This window comes from Anolis carolinensis, unplaced genomic scaffold, assembly GCF_035594765.1.
Source record: "Anolis carolinensis isolate JA03-04 unplaced genomic scaffold, rAnoCar3.1.pri scaffold_10, whole genome shotgun sequence".
NCBI classification, from domain to species: domain Eukaryota; kingdom Metazoa; phylum Chordata; class Lepidosauria; order Squamata; family Dactyloidae; genus Anolis; species Anolis carolinensis.
Window position 1 is genome coordinate 26,191,240 of NW_026943821.1, and position 24,295 is coordinate 26,215,534.

Consider the following 24,295-nt stretch of genomic DNA (forward strand, 5'->3'; position numbering starts at 1 on the left):
AATAATAATAATGCATTTATTTGAGTCTCTGTACTGCTATGTAATAATCTAATAATAAAATAATAATGTATTTATTTGACACTCTGCACGATGTAATGATGTAATAATAATAAAAACCCTTGTTGTCAGAGAACCAGATGGGCAATTAATATGCAATATTAATCTTCATCGCTATGACACTTCATCTTGTTGGTGAGAAGCTTCCCACCAGAGTGGAAATCATGGCAAGCTATTTAATGTCAGCAGATTGAAAGCCAAAACCATGATCACAATAGTTATAGAACTCCAATATGCCGATGATAACGTAGTCTGCGCGCATTCAGAGGTGTTGAGGGTTTGTAGAAATAAATAAATAGAAGCTTTACTTGTTTCTGAATCAAGATAAACCCTGTTGTATAATAAAATGCCACTCAGGCTTGTGTAACAAGTAACAGTATCTTTACTTCAGTTCAAAAGTTCAAACAGGGCAACAATATATATAGCAATCTTTCTGAATTCACACAGAGAACATGGGAATAAACAGTCTCGTTAAGTAGTCTTTAAATACGCCTAATTTGCCTTATATATAGGCTTCGGAGAGTATGGCAGCCATTCCCTCCCTGATCGTTTTCAGTCAGCGCTCTCTTCTCTCTCCGAGATGCCTCAGCATCAAACTAGAGACAGCAGCCAATCGGAATTCTGGCTCCTGACTGGCTCAGCCAATCAGCTGTCGTCACATACTATATCAAAACATAAAGCACAAACACAACAAGCATTTGGACTTCCCATTTTTATTACTGAAAAACACTGAATTACTACAGGAGGCATTCTATACAATAACACATCCAAGACGTCTTTAGAAAATACTGAAATGTTATCTAAACTGGACAGTATGCAACCACAGGAAGACTTGCGTAAGTGAAATGTGGACTTGGGGTATTTAAACATGTAAAACATTTTCTGCTGTAAATAATACGTATCATCAGAAGAGTCTATACAGTTCACAATACAATTGGGATTTAGAGGATGGCAGAAATACTACTAGTCAAGATTCTAAATAAGTTTTCACATATTACTGATGACATATTTTCTGCAATTTGTAATACTTCCCAGTCTCTTCAACACAATTACAAAAACACTGTCCAGCATAAGTTTTAATATCATTTATTATTAGTAACACTGATTAGGTCTGAAATGTTCCCCATGTAACGCTGAATGTACAGCTTGGGAGGAAGTTCACGTTTTCTAAAAATACTGCCTCTGTAAATGCTTAAGAGGAAAAAAAACATTTACATTACAATCATTAAAAAATCAGAGGCAAAATTGACCGGGGTTCTCTTTTCTCCAGCAAACACCTGTCAGAAATCGGGCCTGACCCGCGCTCGATTTAAGGCCAGACCGTCACGGAGAACAGATGAAGGCGGAGAAAAAAGCAGAAACCTCTTTCCATTTCCCTCTCTCGGAAAATATCAAAATATCTATAAAATTCTTGAAATATAGAGACGATATCGATACAAAACACTTGGCACGCATTTTTTTAAAAAAGGTTAAGACATAATTCTTGTCATTAGTTGGAAATTAAGAGTAGATAAAATGTTGGCAAAAGTGTTTGGATGGTGACATGTGTGCACCCAGGTTGAGGAAACTTTGCTGTTCCCATCATCCCCTATCTCTGGTTATTCTGGGACTTCCAAAAGCTGAGATTCCAAGCAACGTAATGATGTGTTGTTGAAGGCTGTCACGGCCAGAATCACTGAGTTGCTGTGAGTTTTCCGGGCTGTACGGCCATGTTCCAGAAGCATTCTCTCCTGACATTTCACCCACATCTATGGCAGGCATCCTCAGAGGTTGTGAGATCTGTTGGAAACTAGACAAGTAATAATAATAATAATAATAATAATAATAATTCACAATAAAAATCACAATCTGCCAACTGCAAAAGGCCACCCTACTGGGATCTGCGCGCATCATCCGAAAATACATCACACAGTCCTAGACACTTGGGAAGTGTTCGACTTGTGGTTTTGTGATATGAAATCCAGCATATCTATCTTGTTTGCTGTGTCATAATAAAATAATAATAATACTTTATTTTTGTATCCCGCCACCATCTCCCCGAAGGGACTCAGGGAGGCTAACATGGGGCCAAGCCCAAAAGAAAACAATGTAGAGTCTCGCTTATCCAACTTCCTCTTATCCAACATTCTGTATTATCCAACACAGTCTGCCTTTTAGTATTTAATATTTTTGTAGTCAATTTTTTCAATACATCGCAATGTTTTGCTGCTAAATTCGTAAATACAGTAATTACTACATAACGTCACTGTGTATTGAACTCCTTTGTCTGTCAGTTTGTTATAAAATATAATGTTTTGGTGCTTAATTTGTAAAATCATAACTTAATTTGATGTTTAATAGGCTTTTCCTTAATCCCTCCTTATTATCCAACATTTTCACTTATCCAATGTTCTGCCGGCCCATTTATGTTGGATAAGTGAGACTCTACTGTATAAAAAAGTTAAAATATAAAACAAAAACAATAACAGTATAAGTGGGGTTTATTTTTCTGCAGAATGTCCAGGGTGGTTAATTCCAGACAAGAAACAATCAGGACCTTCTAACACCTCCCAACAAAGGATTCCTCCATGCAGGATGCAGCCAGGCTTTGAAGCTGCAAGGCCATTCAATGCTAATCTAGGTGGCCAGTTGCAACCTCCAACAGATAAGTTATTTCTCCCATCCTGAACATTATTCCACAGATATATAAACCCCACTTGCCTAGTTTCCAACAGAACTCACCAGCTCTGAGGATGTGAGAGAATTAGCCATCATCTATAAGAGAAGGTGAAAGGATGGTCAAGAGCAGCTTTCTCCTATTTCCACCTCTGCCTCCCTGTCTGATCACCATTCATGTGCTTTCATTATACAGATGCTTCTTTGTTGTTCAAGCTTTTAGTGCTATGAGACTGGACTGTGACTCTCATGCTGGAAACTTGTGAACGTAAACAAATCTTGGAATGAATAAATCCATTTGCAGGAAATATCACGAGCAAAGAAAAATTCCAAGACGGTGGGTGTTGAGAGTTCACATGATTGTGACTGAAAATAACTGCCTTTGTGACTAAAAATAAAGCTTGTAAAAAGTTTGGCACTGACATGATCACTAGGAATGTTGTCCACTCATACTGTGTTTGCTTTACAAAACAAGCTGTGTTGACAGTGATTAAAATACACTTGGGATCAACAACTGGAGGCTTGAAGCCTAAGCTTGGATTCCAAAGGAACACCTGGCCATTAATAAGACAACCACAGCCTTTAATAACACCATGTTACACGATTTTTGTTCCTGGGTTATAATTGCCATTTTCTAATTGGTTCTATCATAAAAACAAGGGAAAAGTTTCTCAAACTGCAAAAACTTTCTTTTGGCGGGACACCCTGCAGCACATTTTCCTCTAGTTTTTCAATTAATTCCTCAACCAATTCAATATAGTTTGTGGCAGAAACAAAAACGAAGTTTCTGGAGTATAAAAGCTACTTTCAAAGTAAAGACCACACAATTAAACAGGAAACAACACTTTCAAACCAGGAACAGATTTTTTTTTTCAAATTTTGTTGCATAGTGTAATCCAAGGGAAAACCCAGAATTTTTTCTGGAGTATAACAACTACTTTTAAAGTAAGGACCGCACAATTAAACAGGAAATTAAACTTTTAGACCAGGAACAATTTTTTTTCAAATTTAGTTGCATAGTGTAACCCAGAAATTGTACATCTGTGCAGCAGCTAAAATTTGGAAATATTCTTTTTGGGGGATGACAGCTCCTATAAACCAAGCTTTGTGACAGCATCAACCTAAGCAGATTCTCAGATATCAGTAGTAATGTAAAATGTAAATATATTTTGCATTGTATTAGCCATTTAAGGCCTCAGATTGATACCTGTGACCTACTGACATCACAACGAAGCTGAATGGCGTTTTATAATGTAATATTTCTAAAATGTGCCACTTTAATTATGAGGCAATTCAGGGCCTTGGAAAGCACCAAGCTATGAAGCACAAATATTGTATTCCCTTTGCAAAAATCTTATTAAGGCGAGTAGACAATGTACAGGACTCCCAGTTTCAAGATCCCACCAGTCCCAGGATGCTGGAAGATTGGCATGCTGTGTCCAGCTCTATACTAAAGGAAAGTGAACCAAAGGATTTCAAACTTTGCTTGAGACTGAACTTGCTGAACTCACAGCCTAGGAACTGCATCCCTATCTCCATCCTCTGCCAATGGCAGTCAAATGACTTGCTTCAGATCATTTTTGCAACTTGCTGGTAAGAAAGAGAACAATACATTCAGCTCCTTCCAAAAAAGTCTTGGAAAAATTACTAATTACAAATGACACAGCTTCGTATTTCCAAGGGACGCTTACTTGTCTGGAGCCCTTTCCTTCAAGCACAGTGTGTTGCTCTCCAAGACCGGGTCATGCCCGACCTCAACGGGCACCGGGAACAAGGACTCCTGGATCTTTGGTGATCGACAGAACAACAGCGCTTTGCTCCGTCCGTCTACGTCTGCAGAAATGGTTTCGCTTTCTGAAGCCCTTCCTTCAGAAACTGGAGGTAGGTGGCTGTCGATGGGTCTTCAAAACTGGTAGAGAAGCTAAAGATGCTGCTCTCCACTTCTTCGGGCTTCATGGAAGTGATGTCCAGAAAGTAATTGGCATTGATGTGGTGGACCTGGGAAATGGAACATGGGTTTAGGGGAAAAAGAAGTCCCTTGAGGAGATAGGGCAATATATAAATAAAGTTTTATTTATTATTTATATTATAAATGCAACTCTTTGTGCAGGTTATTTCCTCCTGGCCTTCTGCTGACACCGTGAAGAATGGGCTGGGTTACTTTTGTCAGGGTTTCCAAAGATACTATATGTGTGTTAACTGGAAAATCAAGTGTATGGAGCCGATTGGCTGTGTTTGCAAGGACCTGGGAATTGGTTTGTCACTGTTGCTATCCTGCTGCTGGAGAACCAGTTTGAAAAGGTTTCTCCAAGTGTGTGTGTGTGAGAGTCTTCCGAGTACTGGCTGAAAAGAAGATGGCTCTGTAGAGAGGCCTGACTATTTCTGTGGCCTTACTGGCTATGTTTGCAAGAACCTGGAAATTGGTTCGTCACTGTTGCTATCCTGCTGCTGGAGAACCAGTTTGAAAAGGTTTCTCCAAGTGTGTGTGAGAAAGTCTTCCGAGTACTGGCTGAAAAGAAGATGGCTCTGTACTCAGAGAGGGCTGACTATTTCTGTGGCCTTATTGGCTGTGTTTGCAAGGACCTGGGAATTGGTTCGTCACTGTTGCTATCCTGCTGCTGGAGAACCAGTTTGAACAGGTTTCTCCGAGTGTGTGGTTGTGTCTTCTGGGTACTGGCTGGAAAGAAGATGGCTCTGTACTCAGAGAGGCCTGACTATTTCTGGGGCCTTAATTGTTGCTGATCTTCACTGAAGCAGATTCATGGACTAAGAAAGGATTGCATACAACTGTTGACTTCTGTAAGCAATCAGGACTGTTGTAAATACCATTGTTCTGTTGATCTCTTGCATTTAGTAAAAGTTTCTGTGTTACTTTGTTCGGCAAAGCGGAGTGGTGCAAACGGCTTCTATTTCAAGTATGTCAAGCTTGCAAAAGATACACAAAGTATTATGTTATTGTTATTTTTGAAACATCAACTGTGTTATCGTACAACAGGTTTATTGTTTATATACAAAAATATAATACATACACACACAAAACATAATACTTCGTGTATCTTAGTTATAGATATCTGTGTTCCAAATATAAATAAGATAAGAAGCAATGGAGGTGACAAAGAAGAATTAGGTCCTACCACAGTGCCATTGGGGAGGCATATCATTATCTCCACAGGAAAGTTATACTTTTCAAGGTGCAGGTCTGCAAGTCTGCTGTTGAATTCATCCTCTCTCTTGGCCTGTGGGGGGAAAGGGCACACATGGTTAATCTTTCCATCCGTCAAGAAGCACTGACCTTCCACACTGTGCAATTACAGATGTGGATTGTTGTGCGTTTTCCGGGCTGTCTGGCCATGTTCCAGAAGCATTCTCTCCTGACGTTTTGCCCACATCTATGGCAGAGGTAGTGAGGCAGCCTCACCCGACCGGATCCTTACCTGCAAATCCTCCAGCTCCTTCACCAGTGACCAGGTACTGATGAAACTCTCGTTCAGGAAAGCAAGGATGGGCGAACTTTCCAGGACTGTCTCCCGGAGAGTCCGCCCTGAACCTGTTCACAGAGAGAAAAGGATGGGTGAAAAGAACGATTAAATGAAATCGTGTCCGACTTTGGGGGTCGGTATTAATCTCAAATTCTAAGCCGAAGAGCTGGCGTTGTCCGTATTGAAAACATTGACTACAAAAACGCACTGGATTATCCAGAACCTTGGATAAGCGAGTCTTGGATAAGTGAGACTCTACTGTAATAGAAATAATAATTGTAATAAAATTTAAATTTTATTCTAATAAATTCTAATAAAATGCTAATAAAATGTATTTTAATAAAATTTTAATAACATTTATTTTAATATATTTAATAAAATAATAATAATTTTAATAATAATAATAATAATAATAATAATAATAATAATAATAATTAAAGCAGCTCACAACTTTAAAAATATACAAATTATCTCTTAAACTAGTATTCATTTCTCCACTACATTATCTTTCTCGGGTGTGTGCTTATGTGCGTGGGGGCAACTTTTGGGACATCATGACAAGCTCCCCGAAAAGGTTTTTCAAGCAAGAAATACACCTCTTACCTCAGCAGGACTGATCATCCAGCGCACCCCACAACAATATGGAATGCACAAGTTTACTCTCGGATTTTGCTCTCTCGAAGGCTCGAGTAAAAGGAAGGTAGGAAACCTGAAAGCAGAGAAAACAACAAAAGAGGCTGAAACCAAATCCGACGCAGAGGCATAATGTACTGATGAGACAATTTGTTAGCGGGTGACATTAAAGTCAAATGCTTGTTTACTTTTGCTTCTGCCAAATAACACCCAGAAATTCAGCTTTGTTCTCCTTAATGGAAGTAAAGACAATAAACCACAAGGACACACTAAGGACATACTCTTTTCATACTTTTTTAAACGGATACATGGCAATTTCCAGTTTGCGGACCGCCTCTTCCCAGTTTATTTCTCTCTGCCAGGCAATCTCTTCAAAGACAAACTGAATCGGGTCCCCTTCTCGGCTGTCAATCACATTCCCATTTTCGTCGTGGATGATGGAAGGGACAGACGGTCCCAAAGATTCCAGCTCCATCTGAATAAGACAAGGAGGAAAAAAAGACACATCTGCTCTAAAGGTCTTCCACATTTGCTTATCTAGGACCTCAGTATTTGTTTTGTGAGGAGCCGGAGCTGGATGCCGCTAGAGAAGGCTTAATAATAATAATAATAATAATAATTATTATTATTTTGTGATACGAAATCCAGCATATCTATTTTGTTTGCTGTGTCATACAATAATAATAATAATAATAATAATAATAATAATAATAATAATAATAGACACTTGGGAAGTGTTTGACTTGTGATTTTGTGATACGAAATCCAGCATTTATGTCTCGTTTCCTGTGTCATACTCTGTCTTTATATCAATAATAATAATGATGATGATAACAATTTTATTTTTGTACCCCGCTTCCATCTCCCCGAAGGGACTTGGACCGGCTTATATGGGGACGAGCCCAATCAACATAGTTAAAATATAAAATATCAACATACTACAAACATAATGTACCTGGTGGTAAGTATCGCCAAAACCAAAGAGACTGACTTAAAGTGACAAGAAAGGGGGAAAAAAACCACCCGACTAGTAAACAAAAACAAAATAAACAACCAAATAAATGAAAATAAATGACAATGTGATGTGACTAATGATATATATATATATATATATATATATATATATTGATTTGATGCTGAAAAGAAAGCCTTCCTACTGAGATCTTATTTCACAACAGGCTAAAATAATATCTTTGTTGGATCTTAAAATGACAAGAAATTAGATCTCATATTTGGATCTATCTAATTTAGGCATAGGCAAACTTTGGTCCTCCAGATGTTTTGGACTTCAACTCCCACAATTCTTAACAACTGGTAGGTTATAATTGTGGTGGTAGTGGTGGTTGTTGTTATTATTTTAAATGCATTTGTTGTGACTTACCTGAGGCAAATATCCTATATCTACTTCCATGTTGCTGCTCTCTAGGGCTCCATACAGCCACTCCATGTCTACGTTGAGAGACCTGTGGAGAAGAATTAGGACCATCAGAAACACATTTGTAACATGGAAGAATTTTTTTAAATCCTGTGTGAGTTACTCTTCAGAGTGGGCCAACTGTAAATGATAATAACAACATAAAGATTCACAAAGATATTAAAAAGTAAAATAAAATATTTCCTCTGTCATTTTTGTGGTCTCAGACTCCCTACAAATTGGTAAAGGCGTCATTAAAAAGGAATTTAAAAGAAGTGATGCCATTGGCAGGTGTGGGATTGTCATCTCTCGAAGAAAGTCCTGCTTGATCCATTTTTTTTGGGGGGGGGGGGCTTAAGGGAGACCCTCCTCCTCCAATGTGGTGCTTGAGGAAGGCAGACATTTACACCAAGATCCACTGAACTAGCCCATTGTTAACTCATAACTGGCTCAACTCTTTCGGAAATAAAGTGGTGCTTCCAGCTTTTCTGACAATAATGTCAGCCTTTTCGCAGGAGGGCAATCCAGAGGCAAGTCCAAAAATAATGTAGTCATTCCGAAAATGTAATCAGCCCTCACGTTTGCTGGATTAGGGGCACAGGGACCCTCACAAAAGTAGGAAAAACTGAATAAAAGGGGGCCGGGCTGTGGCACAGCTGGCTAGTAACCAGCTGCTATAAATCACTACTGACCGAGAGGTCATGAGTTCGAAGCCCGGGTTGGGTTAAGCCTCCGACCATTAATAGCTCCGGCTTGCTGTTGACCTATGCAGCCCCGAAAGACAGTTGCAGCTGTCAATTAGGGAAATTTAGGGACGCTTTATGCGGGAGGCTAATTTACAACACCATAAAACTGCCAGCAAAACACGAGGAAAGGAATGAGGAAGTACAGCCACTACTGGACGGTGAAGCAACAGCTCCCCCTGTGGCCGGAATCGTGAAGCTGGAAAAATGTTAAAAATGCCTGTCTAATGTATATTGTTTGTCTGTTGGCATTGAATGTTTGCCATATATGTGTTCATTGTAATCCGCCCTGAGTCCCCTTCGGGGTGAGAAAGAAGGGCGGAATATAAATACTGTAAATAAATAAATAAATAAATAAAATACTATTTTTATCTGACAGATCACATTTCTAGGAATCTCTAGGTCCACCAAGATAACTCTGCCTGAAGTTGACAACAGAATCCCACTGGAAAACCTACCGGTTCCTAGAGAAAACATTTTAATTAAATCACAAATAATTAAATGTGTAAATGACAAATCTACATATGTGTACGGCAAACTGTACTTCATCCACATCCAGGACACTTATGACAAAATCTCTGGTTCTGAACTATTCTGCAAGTTGTGTTCAGTACCTGCATGATCCAATCGACTCAGGTGTGGCGGCTACGGGGCTGATCAAAATCTATGCTGAGCTAAGTGGTCAGTGCAAAACCACTTAGAGGGTGACCATATGCTGAGCTAAGTGGTCAGTGTAAAACCATAGAGGGTGAACTATGGAGGAGCAGAGGGAGATAAAAATACAAGAGATTAAGCTTCATTTTTGGTACACATAAGTAAGCAGCAGAAGTGGAGCAAGCTTACCTATTGTTAGGAACGAACAGCTTGAATTCCCGGACATGAGAAGAGTCTTTGGAGAGGACAATGTAGCCCGTGAACTGTGCAGGCGAAAACCAGAATGGGAAATCCGGGGGCTCGTTCAACTGAAACTCAGCATGGATCCTGGAAGAAAAGACACGTTGTAAAGGCCCCAAAGGGAGGGGAGAAAGAAGCCAAGCACGAGACCATAACATGGTCGAGAGAGTCCAAAGAGATAGCTAATCGTCTTTTCCTTTGCATGAGTGGCCCAGGTTTTATGCAACTCGTGATGATATACTGCATCCACTCTTCTGACAGAATTTGCAAATTCAATTACCTGCCTGGGGTCTTCTGTGATGATTTTGATATTATATCATCAGTACTATAAAGGATGCTCATTTGTTTATTTATTTGGTTTACATCCCCTCTTTTTCCCAAAGTAATTTACACCATCCATTAAAATAAAACCGGCAAAACGAAATAGGATACAAAAAATTACAAAGCCAATCCTATCAAAACATTAATTTAAAAACAATTGAAAATGCATCAAATATACAATACATAGAAAAAACAGCACCACAACTGCACATTCTTCTTCCAGAAGCAGCGAACGCAGGCCTGGGCAAATTTGGGCCCTCCAGGTGTTTTGGACTTCAACTCCCACCATTCCTAACAGCCTTAGGTCCCTTTTATTTCCCCCAAAACTAACACATGTATCTGTTGGCATTCTCCCATCATACCTGAATGCAATCCTATAGTAGAAATCCGCAACTGCTTGAATACAGGCGACAGCTCCCTGGGGGGCAAAGCGAGTTTTCACAAACGGCCGGGGATGGAACATACTCAAGAGCTTGTGAATTATTACCTGCAAAAATAAAAGAAGCGGAGAGGAGCAGACAGAAAGAGGCCGGTAGTGAACGTCATAGCCAAAAACTGGTTTCCTCCAAGTCCAGGTTCAATTATTATCTTGTATCTGACTTTGGGCCCTTCAACACAGCTGAATAAAATTCCACATTATCTGCTTTGAACTGGAATGTATGGCAGTGTGGACTCAGATCACACAGTTCAAAGCAGATATTGTGGGCCGGGCTGTGGCGCAGGCTGGTTAGTAGCCAGCTGCAATAAATAGCCAAGAAGTCATGAGTTCGAGGCCAGCCTGTGTCGGAGTGAGCACCCGACCATTAAAATAAAAATTAGCCTTGCTCGTTGACCTAAGCAACCCGCAAGATAGTTGCATCTATCAAGTAGGAAATTTAGGTACCGTTTATGTGGGGAGACTAATTTAACTAATTTACGACACCATTAAAAAAAATCATCCAGCAGCGTTTGGAATGAGGAAGTATCCAAGGACTCGGCGTCACAGTGGATGATGAAGCAGCTGCTCCCCCGTGGCTGGAATTAAGCATACCCTCAGGAAGCTGGAAGAATATAAATGCTGTAAATAAATAAATAAATTTTCTGCCTTGATATTCTGGATTATATGACTGTGTGGAAGGGCCCTGAGAGTCCTGTCTTGTTTCCTGTTGCTGGCAGTCTTATTAATCTCTTTTGGTCTGTTCTGATGTCTTGAATATTTGAAAGGGGACTTGGAGCGGTTCACATGGGGACCAAGCCCGATCAACAGATAAAACAATACAAAGACAGCATATATAATTAAAACAATAACAGTCTAATAACATTCATAAAATACCTCTTACCTCTTTGCCCCTGGGGGCTGGAGGATAAAACCGGTTGTTGGGAAGGTATCCAGTGAAGATGTTGAGTTCGCTGGGAATGATCCACCAAGGATCAGCAAGCTCCACTTTATGCTTCGGAGGAAGGAAGGCCTTAAACTGCTGAGCAAACATCACACTCACAGGGGACGCCGGAGCAGTCCAGTTGCGGAGCCCAGAAAGGGAAAGATGAGAAACCTGGGCGGTAAAAAATGCTCACTAGGAAGGTGGTGGTAGCTATTGATATTTATTACATTTCTTTTACATTTAAAAAAATTCTAACAAATAATACACAAAAAATCATTTGTTGTTAATTGTTACTTTTACTGTCTTTTCGAACGAGTTATGCCATTTTATGATAATAATAATAATAATAATCTTATACCTGCCACTATGAAGGGACTAGGGGTGGCTTATATATGGGGCAATACTAAAAACAATACGAACAATCCATTAACGCAAAAGCAGAATTAAAATAGAATAATATAAAATATAACAATCTAGATAGAACAAAATTAGATAAAACAGCAGAATAAGAAATAGCAGCAAAAGCTCAATCAAAACAATACTCAACAAACCAATTGCCAGTAGTACAAAGGGTATGACCAGGCTATAAAAAGGGCTGGGAATGGAATAATGCAAATAGCATGTCATAGGGCTGGGAATTGGATGAAGTGCAGAGAGTCAAATAATATTAGGGAACCATATCAGTTCATAGGGGAAGATGCGGTCATGAAGATAGGTAGGACCCGAACTGTTTAAGGTTTCCAATGGAAAGTACAAATAGAACGACAAACAGCAATGACAGTTTGTCATTAAATTTGTGCAGTGAGGCTGTGGATACCATGGTAGAGAAAGAGTGAAAGTATTAAAACACTCATGCCTATGATATATGCCATCAGAATTGTTTTATTCAGGTCAGTTCTCTCATTCTACGTCTTCGTCAGCAAGTTTTTAGTTGGCGACACTATAGGTGAATATTTCCAACAACAATTAAAAGTGATACTCACTCCAAGGAAGCCATCCTTGCTCTTGGTCATTGTTTCCATGAGCAGAGGCTGGAATTTTGCAAGGATAGAGAGAGTCTCTCCGTTGGGATCCGGCACCTCTTCTTCATCCGTGCCAGAGACAGGAGCAATGCCTGAACAACCACAAAAATAATACTTTAGTATTAACAGAATTTCAATTATGAATTACTACGTATCTGGTAGGAGCCCCCAGTGGCACAGTGTGTTAAAGCGCCAAGCTGCTGAACTTGCAGATCGAAAGGTCACAGGTTCGAATCCGGGGAGCGGAGTGAGCGCCTGTTGTTAGCTCCAGCTTCTACCAACCTAGCAGTTCGAAAACATGCAAATGTGAGTAGATCAATAGGTACTGCTCCATGCAATCATGACCTTGGAGGTGTCTATGGACAACGCCGGCTCTTTGGCTTAGAAATGAAGGCGAGCACCAACCCCCAGAGTCAGACAGAACTGGACGCAACAGAACAATAATGTATGTGTATATACACTCTTATAAAAATCCCAATTGTAGTAAACGCCAACGAAGAATTCCTTTGAATATAGAAACTGTTATCTTGGAGACTGAATATCTTTACTACAATTGACATTGGCCCAAGATTCCACCCAACTCCAGGAATAATATGGACTTGGTTGTCTCTTTATGTGTTATTTACTTCTGATATAGTATACTTTGTGAGATTATGACATGGAAATTGTACCTTTGTTTATGATATCCTGAAAGCAATTTTGTTATATGCAATATAGTTTGAAGAGAATTACTCTACTATAGAGTTGTAGAAACCTTATTTGTATTACATTTCTTGGGATTTTTACAAGAGTGTATATACACATACATTATTGTGCTGTATTATTATAGATATTTGTGCATTATCAGAACTGGACGCAACGTTCGGGGAAAACCTTTATCTTTACCTTTTATTTATTTTACTTATTTATTTATTTACAGCATTTATATTCCGCCCTTCTCACCCCGAAGGGGGACTCAGGGCGGATCACATTACACATATTAGGCAAACATTCAATGCCTTTTAACATAGGACAAAGACAAACAACATAGCTCCGAGCGGGCCTCGAACTTATGACCTCCTGGTCAGTGATTCATTGCAGTTAATTGCACTGGCTTGCTCTCCCGTCTGTGCCACAGCCTCGGGTTTTTACTGAGACATAGCCGAGCAGTTCTACCTCTGTGCGCCAGAGGGCAACAAAGATCACTGACAACTCTTTGCGTTCTTTATTGATTTTTAAAAATTGTGTGGGTCTGCGTGTTCTCAGCTTCACTGCACAATAACATATTACATTTCTGTAAGTCTATTACCATTCTGCTGAGCGGCATATTCCAAATGGCCCAATTCCACATTGCAGGATGGTTAAATGGAGATCTGGCCGGAGCAGAGATCTCAGATGCCATTGCAGTATCGGTTTGATACTGCAAACTGAACTAAAAAACAGGGAACACCTGCATTTGAGAGATGGGGAGTGTTCCGTCTCCCAGAGGTTTGGTTTGCATTTTTCCATAGTTATAGAAAATAGCACCTGTTTGCATTTGCTCCAAGGTTGCTGCAGATTCTGCAGCAGTCTGATAGTTAGGATATTAGCAGAGTTTGTAGCCAGCTCAGCAAAGTCTTTGCTACTTGCAGCCTGCAAATTTATCAGTTTGTTCTGGAGACCGCCCCTTTTTCTGGGGAATGAAGGCTCCATTTTGAGAAGCCTTTTCTGCCTTCGAGACTGAAGAAGAAACAACTTAGATGTGCTTGTATGGCCAAGCCGGGCCAACTCTGTAAAGGCCATCGTAAGTACTGACCTGCCTTTAAAACCAGTGCCAAGCATAGATAGAGGAAAGACCTGTTCTTTCTAATAGCTTTGGCACTGGACAGAGAACATCTCCGGATTTCTTTGCCACTGGAGGAAGCCCTACCAACTTTGCCTCAAAAACTAGCTTTTTGCTTAGATAGTTATAGACCTTTTTGATAGCAGCTCAGGACTGGGGTAAAGAGGATCTCAGGATCTCTTCGCCTTTGATGGAAGTTAACCCAGCAACTAAAGGGGAAAAGCCAGAAAGGAACATCTGCAAGGTTTTATAACAGGGGTCCCAAACTTTTTTAACAGAGGGCCAGTTCACGATCCTTCGGACCGTTGGAGGGCCAAACTATAGTTGGCCACAGAGCAATAATAAGTAATAATAATAACAACAACAATAATAAAAAAGAGGGTTGGAAGAGACCCTTTGGGCCATTGAGTCCAATCCCCTTCTGCCTTTGTGCACTGAAAGCACAAGCAAAGCACCCCTGACAGATGGCCACCCAGCCTCAATGTTAATAATAATAATAATAATAATAATAAAGAGGGTTAGAAGAGACCCCTTGTGCCATTGAGTCCAATTCCTTTCTGCCTTTGTGCACCAAAAGCACTAGCAAAGCATCCCTGACAGATGGCCACCCAGCCTCAATGTTAATAATAATAATAATAATAATAATAATAATAATAATAATAATAATAAAGAGGGTTAGAAGAGACCCCGTATGCCATTTATTCCAATCCCCTTCTCCCTTTGTGCACCAAAAGCACAAGCAAAGCACCCCTGACAGATGGCCACCCAGCCTCAATGTTAATAATAATAATAATAATAATAATAATAATAATGGTTGTAAGAGAAGAAGAGACCCCTTGGGTCATTTAGCCCAACCCCCTTCTGCCCTTGTGCTGTGGGGGCCGGATAAATGGCTTTGATGGGCCGCATCCGGCCCCCGGGCCTTAGTTTGGGGACCCCTGTTTTATAAGTTGACTGTTTTTATTTGTAACCTTAATTATATGTGCCAAGTCTGCCAAGGACTGTGAAAATAAAACGTTGTTTGATCGTTCTACTTGAAGTGCCTTTGGTTACTGGGATTTCCAGAACTTCTAAGTAAGGCCCCCGGAGTTCACCTGGGCAAAGGAAGAGGCACATCCTAAAGCTTTAAAAGGTGCCTGGGTGTGACGGCATAGGGAGGACATTGTCCTGTCATGGTGCCTTAGATGGGGATGGGTGAGGAAAAGGATCTGGCCTAGGATGGAGAAGAATCTGATTCCCTCACCGTAAACAACCTTGGACTGAAGGGCAGGAGCAGAAGGCCCCAGGCTGCCGTAATCATAGGAAGCCAGCTCCAGAAATCATGCTAATTCTGCAGCCAGTGTTAGTCGGAGGAAAGGGTGAGCCCAAGCTGAACCCTCCTCGGCCACACACAGACTTGTGAGAGCAATCCGATGAGCAACACAAACACACATTATTGAGACCGAGGCCATAAGCAGCCGGCAGGGGGAAGTGCCGCCACTTTCTTCCCCATGCAAAGAGGTTTCTAGATCAGAGAAGCCCACTTGCATCTTCCCACCAACGGCTCTCTCTCTGATTATAAAGCGGCGGAGCTGTATCTCTCGTATTCAGCCGCTCTGAATCCTTTTTAAGCCCCAGACAAAGCCAACGCGTGCGGTTTTGCGAGTCCGACAATGGGGACAGCAGATTTAGAAAAACTGCCCTTTGTGAGAGAGGCGTTGGGTGCATAAGCCTTTTGAAAAACACAGAAAGCTTAGCAGACCCTTGTTGGGAAAATCAGTCTAGGACTTGAGCAAAGAGAATTAAAGGAAGAGTAGCTATGTGTTGTGGGCAGCTATCACACACACACATACACACACTGTTCAGTTTGTATCGCCTTACAGAAGGATAGCTTTGCACAAACAATTTTCTAAAGATCCCTAGCCAACCTGGCTAACAGTGAGGGATAGTGGAAATATTATTATTATTATTATTATTATTGACCCAAAGACATAGTATGACATAGCAAACAAGATATATATGCTGGATTTTGTATTACAAAATCACAAGTCGGACACTTCCCAAGTGTTTAGGACTGTGTGATGTATTATTATTATTATTATTATTATTATTATTATTATTATTCTAATTAATAATACAATATAATATTAATTATATATTATATATTAAATGTAATATTACTAATAATATTACCATAAAATTATATAGTACAATATAGTAATTTAATGCTTATATTGTGCTATGCTAATAATATATTGTATGTACATTTGATTTGTAAGCCACTCTGAGTCCCCTTCGGGGTGAGAAGAGTGGCATATAAATGTAGTAAGTAAATAAATAAATAAATTATTATTGACCCAAAGACATAGTCTGACAAAGCAAATGAGATATATATATATATATATATATATATATATATATATATACACACACACACACACACACACTGGATTTCGTATCACAAAATCACAAGTCGAACACTTCCCAAGCATTTAGGACTGTGTGATGTATTATTATTATTATTATTATTATTATTATTATTGACCCAAAGACATAATATGACACAGCAAACGAGATATATATGCTGGATTTCATATCACAAAATCACAAGTCGAACACTTCCCAAGCGTTTAGGATTGTGTGATGTATTATTATTATTATTATTATTATTATTATTTCATTTCTATCTCGCTTTTCTTTCATGGGTGGGATTCAAAGCGGCGTATAACATATACAATTCATGCAAATACATCCAACCACAATACATGATCAGTTAAAGCAGGCATGGGCAAACTTGGGCACTCCGGGTGTTGTGGACTTCAAGTCCCACAATTCCTAACAGCCTACTGATCACCAATCCCAATGAAAGAGGAAGAGAGTCAGTACACATGGAGAGTAATAAACAAGGTTTTCTGAAATCACAGTGTCCCCGTGGAAGATTTATTAGACAGCCCTGTATTCCAGGAATTAAATGCCTACCGGTAAGTTTCTCCGCAATTGGCTTGAACTCCTCTGGGCTGATGTACAAGTCATTGTTGGTGTCCAGGGAAGAGAACAAGAAAAGACCTTCATTTCCCAGAGATTTCAGCGCTGTCTCCTAGTGGGGAGAAAAAAGGAAAACTCCTTATACACGCAGTCCCCGAGTTACAAACATCCACCTTGCAAACTACTCATAGTTAAGAACGGGGGTGAGACAACAGCAAGTGAGAGAAATCGGCCCCTCGGAAGGGAAATCCACTCCTGGAAGAATAATCATGGGGAAAAGGGGTCTCCACGGAAGCTTTAGCATCCATCCTTGTTTCCCCAACAAGCCATGTTTTTCAAAATACAATTATCTAGGGACAGAAAGTGAGCCGAAATCTGCGTTTTAATCTTGTGTTGTTGGGCTGTCCCCATGTGAGCCGGCCCAAGTCCCTTCGGGGAGATGGAGGCGAGATACAAAAATAAAGTAGTAGTAGTAGTAGTAGTAGTAGTAGTAGTTGTTGTTATTATTATATTTCTGGAATTACACTTAAAATTGTACCTGTTCTGACTTACATACAAATTCAACTTAAAAAGAAGACAGAACCTGTCTTGTTCATAACTTGGGGACTATATGTTGTTGAAAGCTTTCATGGCCGGGATCATAGGGTTGTTGTATATTTTCCAGGTTGTATGGCCATGTTCCAGAAGCATTTTCTCCTGACGTTTCACCCACATCTATGGCAGGCATCCTCAGAGGTTGGGGACTGCCTGTATATACACAAGGTAATGCTATAACTAGACACACACTCTAATTATTTAAGCTCAGAAGAACATAATAGTTCTGCTACAGCCTGGGTAACTTCCGAAGTTTCTGACATGCACCCTGGTAGACTGAAACGTACTTCAACAAGTAAGTATATAAAGCCTGTCCGCAGTCAAAATATGTGAGATATAAGAAGGCTTTGCTCAGATCATCCACCGTTTAAAAAACGCAGTCCTAGTGATAGTGGTGATGAGGCTCCAATTTGGACCGGAGAAGGGCTGTTGAGAGCGAGGGTTTTGTAACTGCTCTAGTCAAAGTCAAAACCTTCTCTCCTCCACGGGGCTGTCTCTTTGAAAACTAGGATCTGACAGGAAATCATTCGCAAGTCATTTGGGCCCTACAGGTAGCATTGAGACCTGCAGGTATTTGTGTTTGACTAGGGATTGGCAAGTGAACCATGGCGTTTTCATCTGCACTCGTAGAGCACTGGCTTATATAAGTAGCCTCGTGAACCATGAAGGTTACAGTCACATATAAATGTTCCATAATGTGCCAGAGCACGCTTCCAAATTTATGCTCCCATTGTGAATGTGATGAATGCATTTGAGACCTCTTCTTTGGACGATCTGGTTTTGAGAAGATTGGACAACACAACAGCAATCCTTGCATAGCAGGAAAATGTGACAAGGAGAGACAAAGATGCTGCAATTTTCCATCATAAGCATCTATAGCCCAATGTTCCTGTACAAGACTTCCATGTGTCTGAGCACATCCTGCATAAAATCTGTCAGACCCTGTTTCCCTGAAAATAAGACCTAGTAGAGGTTTTGCTGAATTGCTAAATATAAGGCCTCCCCTGAAAGGAAGACCTAGCAAAAGTTTTTGTTTGGAAGCATGCAGGATCGGTAAATGTATATACCATAGATTGTTGTACACTGTACATTGAAATAAAAGTAGTAACAAGAAATAATAATATTATAATATTCATGTGTCCCACACCTCCATCTCCCAGAAGGGACTCAGGGCAGCTTACACAGGGACAAGCCCAACAACAACATAAATTTACATACAAACAGAAATTTAAAAACAGTAATTTAAACACAGTATAGCAATAAAATATATAGAAATTCTTGAAAGGATTCACAGTTTGGTTATACTGGTTTGTGATGACAACTACTGTACAGTAGATAATAAATTTTCATTTTTTAAAAATTCAACCATAAATGTGAATTCTTCTTTGAAGAAAAATAAGATATCCCCTGAAAATAAGACCTAGCACCTCTTTGGGAGCAAAAATTAATATAAGACACTGTCTTATTTTCGGGAAAACAGGGTAGGTGGAAGGACAGACAGATTTAACACAGGATACGTATGGAGATTGACATTAGATCTCCTGCCTCAGCAAAATGTCTCATGCCATCCCTCCTTCATTCTTCACTATTTTGCAGAGCATATTAATATTCTCAAAGGCACCGATGCATCACCAAAAAGCAAGGAGGCCGCTTATGCTCATACCGCATTTGTTAATTGTCACTGATATAGTTTATGCTTGTTTCAGCCTTTGAACTGTTAATGAATTGTTGAACTGTCAACATTGCAATGGAACACATAGTTCCTCTATTATAGGCAAAGTTGTTAGTGAAATGTGCTGCCATTGTATTTAGCTTGTTGTCGTTGCTTTGATTTGTGGAACAGACTTGTAGAAAATACAGAACATAAATCAACTACCACTATGAGAACATAGGAAGTTGTATAATACCAAGCCAGACCTCCAGCTGAGTACTTTTTGCACTCAGTGGCAGAAGCTCATCAGGATTTATAACTTTGCAAGGAGGGGTGTCTTTCTCAGCCCAGCCTAGAGATGCTGGGAATTGAATCTGGGGGTTTTCGCATGCATGGCTGGTGCTCTGCTAGTGAGCTATGACCCTTCTCCATAAAATGCCTGACTGCAAAACTGGCACATAGCAAGTTGTCTTATAAAGCCAAACCTCTGGTGCACACTTAGTGTGGTCCATACTGAGTTGACAACACGACCTCAGCAGACCTCTGAGTTTTAACAGGATGAGTGGGTCTTTCTTTCTCTGGTTCTACCTGCAAGTGCCATAGAAGGACCCTGGGACTGTTTGCATGCAAAGCACACACTGCTGCTGCATTTCAGCTCTTCCCCAGACACTATATATGTTTTACACCAAAATACTTCCAGTGAACCTGACTCCACATGAGGAACTTCACAAATAGAAGACAATGTGCATACTGTGTTGTTGAAGGCTTTCATGGCCAGGATCACAGGGTTGTTGTATGTCTTTCGGGCTGTGTGGCCATGTTCCAGAAGTATTCTCTCCTGACGTTTCGCCCACATCTATGGCAGGCATCCTCAGAGGTTGTGAGGCATGGATAAACTAGGCAAGGAAGGTAAATATGCCATAGATATGGGCGAAACGTCAGGAGAGAATACTTCTGGAACATAGCCACACAGCCCGAAAGACATACAACAACCCAATGTGCATATTGTACGAAACAAAAATTTACAAAAATTAGAAAATAAGATGGAGCAGTAATGTTTCAAGTAAGGAAAGCCAAGAAATATTGGAACTGAAACTGCAAGAAGGAACCATTCCTGCCTTTCTCAACATAACTTGCAAACACCCATTCCAGTTTCTTAGCATTTAGTGGACATTGGACAAAATTTAATTGGGAATTGTTACTGCATGATCTCTATTGGGAGATTGACTGGTATTAACCAGAGCTTGGAGGATTTTAAATGAGGTTTTTTTTTTTATTCCTACTACCGAATATACAGTCGGTCTTTCATATCATGGATTTATGGATAATAGTAATAATAATAATAAAAATAACTTTATTTTTATACCCCGCTTCCATCTCCCCGAAGGGACTTGGCAGCTTACATGAGGTCAAGCCCAAATAAAAACAATAACAATATAAAACACATCAAATGAAGAAAAGACATGCGCAATTATAAAATTTTAAACATTAACATATAAAGATAAAATGACAAGCTTAATAAAATGTGATTTAAACATGAAAAAGTCATAAAAATGGACTTTTTAAAAAGTCATAAAAAAACAAACATCCACTGCTTGAAGATATTTCTCCCCCGGAAAATATTCCAAAAAGCAAAGCAAATTTTATTGTAATTTTTAATCTCGATGGATTTTTAAATCTGATGTAAACTGTTTTTTGATGTGTATGTTTATATTGTAAGCCGCCCTGAGTCCCCTGATGGGTGAGAAGGGCAGGGTAGAAGTAATGTAATAAATAAAATAAATAATATAAATAAAAAGCCAGATTTCGCAATTCTATACAGTGTTCCCTCACTTATCGCTGGGGTTAGGTTCCAGGATCACCTGCAATAAGTGAAAATCTGTGAAGTAAGGACGCTATATTTATTTTAATATGTATACATTATTTTAGTAGTTATACACTATTTTAAGTCTTTATCACCCAATCGTGTGTTGATAAATGGCCTTCTCCTCCTCCCGCTGCCGCTTGGGCACCTTTTCTCTCCCTTTGGCTTCTCCTTCCTCCCTTCTTTAGGCTGTAAATTGTAATTTTTTAAAAATGATTTATAATAGGCCTTTAGCATTTATTGAAAAACCGCAAAACAGCGAATCCGCAAAAAGTGAACCGCGAAGTAGTGAGGGAACACTGTATAAGAGACATTGTTTTATAATGTGTATAATGGGACTTGAGCATCCAGATTTTGGTATCCATAGGAATGGGGTCCTGGAACCAAACCCCTGCAGATACTAAGAGACTATTGTAACCCCATTGTGTTAGTGATATAATTGATTTTTATTATTCCCCAGAACAGGATCTTAAGAGTCTACAGAAGACCCAATCCTTACATATGATGGAAAGGCTGCATCTCAACAAGCCTGTGAAAACTGTGCTGGTGCAAGGGAAGTGTGCCAGGCAGGGGACAATAATACAAACCGGACTTCACTTTATATGTCCAGGAGGCAGGCAAGGGAGGCACACTTCTCCTCCTCTCCCAGTGCAGTTAAATTTCTTCTCTCGGCTCTGCAGAGACTCTGGGCTGCCTGCAATGCCATTAGTGTTCCCACAGCTTCAAACCCGCTTATTTTCCATCTGCCTGCCTGCCAGCCTAAAAGGATGCTAATGCTGCCTGGAAGGTACTGTTCTTGTCAATTACAGTCAGGAAAGCACTCAAGTGCCTCGTAGGGCAGGTCCAGGATGGCACCAGGCAGATAAAAAGCTGAAATGAGCTGGCAACGGAGAGAAAGCTATGATTCAGAATCGCCAGGAGCCAAGCAGGAGCGAGAAATTGAGCAGAACAGGTTGTGATGCCACCGGGCTCTTGAGGCCAGGACTTTAGAGCACGGGCATTCAATCAAGGCTACGGCAAGCAAGCTGACCAGCAAATCTAAATCTGTTTTCTCACCTGAGAAAGGCCCTGAGGGGGTAAGACAAAATCCTGACATATTTACAAAAACTATTTCTGACCGGACACTTATTTTCGTTATGAAATAGAGGATTCGGATAAGTAAAATATCTGTCTTGACAGAGCAAAGGTTCTTAAAATGTCTGCAAGAACTGAATTTTCCTTTTAAATTTGCAATATTCTGTTTTCCCCAAAAATAAGACCTACTCCCAAAATTAAGACCTATCAGCATTTCTGAGGATGCTGGAAATCGAAGCCCTATTAGAAAAATAAGACCTAGACATAGTTCATTTAAAAAGTCAATTTGGAAAAATAAGAATGCCCCTGAAAACAAACCCTAACACATCTTTTGGAGCAAAAAATAATATAAGATTAATTAATATAGCAATGCATTGGTTGCTAAACCATTTGTGTGATGGGAAAACACAATAGATGTTCCCAATAGATACCAGAAAACAGAGTACCATCAAAACAACTTGTGGGTTGCTGTGCATTTTCCGGGCTGTTTGGCCAGGTTCCAGAAGCATTCTCTCCTGACGTTTCACCCACATCTATGGCAGGCATCCTCAGAGATTGTAGGATCTGTTGGAAACTAAGCATGTGGGGTTTATATATCTGTGGAATGATGTCCAGGCTGGGAGAAAGAACTCTAATAATATAACATATTGTATATACCTGTAATATTGATAATAATATTATAATGTAATACAATATAATACTACTACTAATAATAATACAATATAACAACATTAATTATAGATTATATATTACATGTAATATTACTACTAATATTACAATATAGTGGTATAGTAAAATACAGTAATATATAATGCTAATATTGTGCTAATAATATAATATATTGTATGTGCCTATAACCTGTAAGCTGCTCGGAGTGAGAAGGGCGGGATATAAATATAGTAAATAAATAAATAAACTCTTGACTGTTTGAGGCAAGTCTGAATGCTGCATTTGGCCAGCTTGATTAGCATTGAATACCCTTGCAGCTTCAAAGCCTGGCTGCTTCCTGCCTGCGGGAATGGTTTGTTGGGAGGTGTTAGCTCCAGACAGGAAACAATCAGGGCCAGCTAACACCTCCCAACAAATGATTCCGCCAGGCAGGAAGCAGCCAGGCTTTGAAGCTGCAAAGTCATTCAATGCTAATTTCTCCTACCCTGGATATTATTCCACAGATATATAAACCCCACATGCTTAGTTTCCAACAGATCCTACAATCTCTGAGGATGCCTGCCATAGATGTGGGCGAAACGTCAGGAGAGAATGCTTCTGGAACCTGGCCCTCCCAACAAAGGATTCCCCCAGGCAAGAAGCAGCCAGGCTTTGAAACTGCAAGTCTACTCAGTGCTAATCAAGGTTTATTGATTATTTACCGTGTGAGAAGCGAATTAAGGATACAGCCATAATGTATTTAAAAACATAAACAAACCTAATCGAGGTGGCCAAACGCCTGCATGCAAGGCCTCCGTAAAGGCCTCACTGCGAAGCAGGCCTCCCTGGTTCTCTCCAAGGAGTAGTCCTCGGGAGGTTGCCATGGCGACGGGCCTCCCTCCTTCCTTCCTCCCCTCGCCTCAGTTGGTACCTACCTGCCGGCGGGCCGCCTCCCAATCCCGGTAGGCCTTCGCGGCCAGGGCAGCCAGTAGGAACGCCACGGCCCAGCCCAGCCGCGGGAGGCGAGACCGAGGCGGCGGCGGGGGGCGGCCAGGCCCGCGGGGGCCCTCAGACGCCGACGGGGACGCGGAGGCCTCCTTCTTGCCGGCCATGGCCCAAG

At 40.3% G+C, this 24,295-nt stretch overlaps 1 protein-coding gene across 1 annotated transcript; it reads right to left on the minus strand.

The window, feature by feature from the left end:
- Positions 1 to 754: 754 nt before the first annotated feature.
- On the minus strand, positions 755 to 24,287 carry selenon (selenoprotein N). The gene is made up of 12 exons (XM_062962554.1): positions 24,111 to 24,287; positions 17,339 to 17,456; positions 12,541 to 12,671; positions 11,516 to 11,728; positions 10,559 to 10,683; positions 9,825 to 9,962; positions 8,206 to 8,287; positions 7,117 to 7,299; positions 6,795 to 6,900; positions 6,147 to 6,259; positions 5,847 to 5,948; positions 755 to 4,710 (listed from the first exon to the last, which is right to left on the minus strand). The coding sequence occupies exons 1-12, from the start codon at positions 24,285 to 24,287 to the stop codon at positions 4,540 to 4,542; spliced, it is 1,659 nt and encodes a 552-aa protein (XP_062818624.1). The 3' UTR covers positions 755 to 4,539.
- Between the last annotated feature and the right edge of the window lie 8 nt (positions 24,288 to 24,295).